Source organism: Populus nigra, chromosome 3, assembly GCF_951802175.1.
Source record: "Populus nigra chromosome 3, ddPopNigr1.1, whole genome shotgun sequence".
Taxonomy (NCBI): Eukaryota; Viridiplantae; Streptophyta; class Magnoliopsida; order Malpighiales; family Salicaceae; genus Populus; species Populus nigra.
Window position 1 is genome coordinate 20,356,124 of NC_084854.1, and position 4,197 is coordinate 20,360,320.

Below are 4,197 nucleotides of genomic sequence, written 5' to 3' on the forward strand. Positions count from 1 at the left end.
TGAGCCAAATATCGAATAAATATTATTGATAAACGTGATTAATCCATCCGATGTTTACAACTGAGCTGCTCTTTCGAATCTCAGTTTTAATTTGACTCTCGACCACACCCACTAGCAACAAGCCACAAACAAACAAGGCAAAATCAACCCCTTACTTTCTTTTCGTTTTCTTAATTTTACCAGCCTCGCCTTCTCCCCTATGCTCAAAAAAATCTCATAATTATTAAGTTACAAGGCATTTAAAACAAGAATTCATAAATGATGGTATGCCGACCAGTGATCAGCCACAATCAGCACTTTGGAAGATCAGACGGTGGTGGTGGTATTTTTTGATTCGGTTGGGGTCCATCCAAGACTATCCATGCCATTCTTAGCCCCCAGCTGGTGTGCACATCAAGATGGCAGTGCATGAACCACACCCCTGATCACAAGTTTACACAAAATCAATATTGTCGTCGATCAAGAATTTTTAAGATTCAAGTTAAGTAATTGTAAAAAAAAAAACAAAACAAAAAAAAACATACAAGAATTATGCTACAAATAGCATAACGCACCTGGATTGTCCGCTAGGAAGCGAATAGCGATCCAGCCACCAGCTGGAACTCCTGCCGTGTTCCTTTCCATAGGGTCGACCAGATTAAAATTGGAAGGATCTTTGTTGGGATCGTAGTTGCCAAAACCTTGTCCAACCACAAAGAAATTAAAACCATGCAGATGGAGTGGGTGACTTTCGGCAGCGACTATGCTTGTGCCCTGCATTACCAACTCCACGCTCGTGTTGAATGTTAACACCACTGCTTTTGTACCATTGCTAACCATAGTATTATTTGGTGGAGTACCCGTATAATTGAATGGTATTGTTGGGTTCTGAGGAAAATCGGAGGTGAAGACACCATTTGACTGTCCGAAGAAGTAGGATTGCAGAAGAGCTACAGAGGGTAATACAAATGACACATTGTTAATCGAAGCAGCGAATTTCGTATTATTATTTGGTCCCTGACAGGTTGTATTTTTAGGGCACGGGTTAGTCCCAAGTCCCACAGTGAAGAAGAATTTCCTGTCCACTGTTTGTGGCACATTAGCTGGAAATTTAGCGTTGGCTAAGCTACGGAATTTCTTGGTGAAATTCGCAACAAAGCCAGTGGCATTGATTGGTGGCAGAGTTGGCTTGAGTGTAGGAAGCTTTTTCAAGTGATTATTACTAGATGGATGTTTATAAACCAGGACACCAGCAGTGGTAGAGTTGTCAAAGCTTCCCATGCCTGAGAAATAAGGCCCGGCAAACATGTAAAAGGTTGCATTAGGGAGATGTGGCTTGGTTTTGAGTAGAACATTTGTAGTTTGGCCTGGAGTGATGAGGAGCGTGTCAGCTTCAAAAGGCTTGACATAAACAGCATCAGCTTCAACGACGGTGAGAGTGTGGTTCGCAATGCTGAAAAAGAGCTCGTCGTTGAGTGCAGCGTTGATTAGTCGGAGAAGGTAGGTTTTTCCCGGCTTTACCTTCAGTTTGTATGTATCTGCGAAGGCCACGTTGATAATTATTTTAGATATATCAAAATTCAATTTCTTTGAAAACTCAGTTTTTATTTTATTTTTAATAAAATCTCGATCACACCTTAAAAAAGAAAATGACATCCGTATTATAATTTACGCAGATTATGAATGCCGTTTCTTGCATGGGTGAATGCTACCCTCCATCCAACAGATATCGTAATTTGCTCTTTGACGATAGTATTGCAACTAATCCAGATTAAAGTTAATAACTCTAATTATTAACTATATTCATTAATATTAATTATGTTCTGTTTATTAGATTAAAAAAAAAAGAAAACTATATGGTGCATGCGTAACATGCCCTCAATTCTGACCTTTCTCTTGCAACTTAATTTACACTATTGCATGTTGTAGGTGGTAATATCAACCGCATTTCTCCCTTGCAAAATCTTAAAAAAACCGGAAATGGCCAGCGCAGTCACTACATATCATCATCAAGTGATATTTTACCTTTAGCAGAACAATTGTATAAAGGCCCTGGAAGGCCATTGATGGTGTACGCATCTGAAACATTTGGACCTGCCCCGGTCTGAAGAGCCTGGGCAATTACAGCTTCTGGGTCTACATTAAACCATTCTCCTGTAATCCCAAATTCATTAGAGATCTATTCTCTGTTGCATAGCATAAAATTTAGGGAGAGAAAAAGAATAATACACTGATATGCTAATCAATTAATTACCAAAAAGAATGGGGATTTCCTTGTAGGGTTTCTTAAATGGGTAGGACTCGTTGAGCTTTGGTAGAATAATAATGGGTCCATAGAGTGATGATCTTAGCCATGAAATGTGAGCATGCCACAAGAGTGTTCCTCTCTGCCCAGTGATGGTGAAATTGTACGTATATGCCTGGCCAGTTTGTATGGGACATTGTGTTACGTAAGCTGGACCATCTGCCCATCCGCTTGTTAGCTGCCTTACTCCATGCCTGTTCCCTCATTCAAAATAATCATATTAAAGGTAATGCTTCGGCCGTAATTGCCAATACCTCGAAGCCACATAAATGCAATAGCTTACAAATTGATTTAACTGTTTGATAGACTATACATATTCATACCAGTGAATGGTAATATTTTCAGCAACATGGTTGACCACCTTAACTAGAACTTGATCACCTTCCCTTGCTACCAGGCGAGGACCTGGGAACTGTCCATTTACTGTCACTAGGCTCCTTGTGTGGCATAATCTCGTAAAATTCTTGTGTGTGATCTTTTATTAATCACATCAGGAAAAATAAATAAAACAAATTAGAATAGGGGGGGAGAATTGGCAACAAAAACTTTGAAATCGAAGTGTTAAAGATTTATGTACATTGAACGTGTACTGCCTTGTTATGGCCGCTGCAAAGTCCGGCACTAAAGAGAAAATGAAAAAACACAAGAGCTGCAGAGCTGCCATTGAAGGCAATACTGTGGGACGCGGAGAGTTGCCCATTTCGGACCTTTCTCTTGAAATATTTCTCTCACACACTGTTTGGTATGGAAGAAATATTTGGAGGAGGAGGAAGCTAGCCAACGGGTGCAGAATGTATGGAGATAACAATTGACACGCATTATATAGAGAAAGAGATTAGGTGATGCGAAGAAAGGAAGATTAATTAAGGAGCTTCATTCACTTCAGGTGATAGTTGAGGTGGTCACACTTGTCTCCTATGCTTTGCTTTTCTTGGTTGAGCTGAATTTTAGAGTGTTCATAAAGTAAGATTTTTCATTAACTATCTATTTAAATCTTGATTACCAGAATAACCTTTCCTTATTGCATCATTCTAATCACATGAAGTAGACTACTGCAACACCAAAATTCCCATTAACTGCATTAATAAATTTAACAGAGAGAATTAAGCTTATGCTCTCTCTCAACAAAGTTCATGCCAATCTATAGATCGATGAGCAGAGTCAATATCCCTAATTCATTTGTCTATCTATAGAATAGAATGTACTCTTCTGGATGTGTTGAGTGTGTGTGTGTGTGTAATAATAATAATAATAATAATAATCGAGTGTATTAATTAAAAAATAATCTTGAAAAATAAATCACATATATTTGTGCGTTTTATTTATTATCCATATTCACACACCCATATATATTGTCTCTAGGAAGGCAATTATATATTTACCAAAATCAAAATTCTTAAGGATACATATTGTAACAACAGACTCCGAATTAGTAAAATATATTAATCCTCCTCAAAGTAAATGAAAATTGAAAGATGATTTTATTGTTCTTGTCAGAGTATGAGTGCATAGTTTTGAGAATTTTACATTTAGATTTCTCATAATTTTTTTTATCGTGACTTCCAATTAAATTCAAGTTTGAAAACGAGAGTAGAAAGCCAACTCCTAACTTGAAACCAACACCCTTAGCTTGTTCAAATGTTTAATTAAAAGATGGTATATATTTCATTTCGAAGTTGCATAAAGGAACTCATTAAAACTCTCAACTCAGTAAAGAATCCAAAAATATGGAATATGTCTTGTAAAAATCTTCTAAATTGCATGATTATTGATGTGATCCTTAATTATTAGGGCTTTAGCTTGTTTTAGGTTAAATTCCGCGATCAAATCTCAATCTATGGCTGCCTTCCCCCCAAGCATGGAAATTATGATAAGTACTTCGCACTTGTAATTAATGATATATTACAATGGTG

General features: G+C 37.4%; 1 protein-coding gene across 1 annotated transcript; it reads right to left on the bottom strand.

Annotated features, from left to right (window-relative positions):
• Positions 1 to 3,082, bottom strand: LOC133688553 (laccase-2-like). The gene is made up of 6 exons (XM_062108062.1): positions 2,862 to 3,082; positions 2,608 to 2,759; positions 2,234 to 2,478; positions 2,005 to 2,133; positions 555 to 1,517; positions 1 to 421 (listed from the first exon to the last, which is right to left on the bottom strand). The coding sequence occupies exons 1-6, from the start codon at positions 2,982 to 2,984 to the stop codon at positions 291 to 293; spliced, it is 1,743 nt and encodes a 580-aa protein (XP_061964046.1). The 5' UTR covers positions 2,985 to 3,082; the 3' UTR covers positions 1 to 290.
• Between the last annotated feature and the right edge of the window lie 1,115 nt (positions 3,083 to 4,197).

What these genes read in the sequence shown, in the direction of transcription:
- LOC133688553 (XM_062108062.1), bottom strand. Translation starts at nt 2,984, where the DNA reads ATGGGCAACTCTCCGCGTCCCACAGTATTGCCTTCAATGGCAGCTCTG. An exon ending in CAAGGCAGTACACGTTCAAT is followed by an intron (nt 2,760 to 2,861) that starts GTACATAAATCT and finishes GATTAATAAAAG; the next exon opens with ATCACACACAAGAATTTTAC. An exon ending in GGAAATCCCCATTCTTTTTG is followed by an intron (nt 2,134 to 2,233) that starts GTAATTAATTGA and finishes TTGGGATTACAG; the next exon opens with GAGAATGGTTTAATGTAGAC.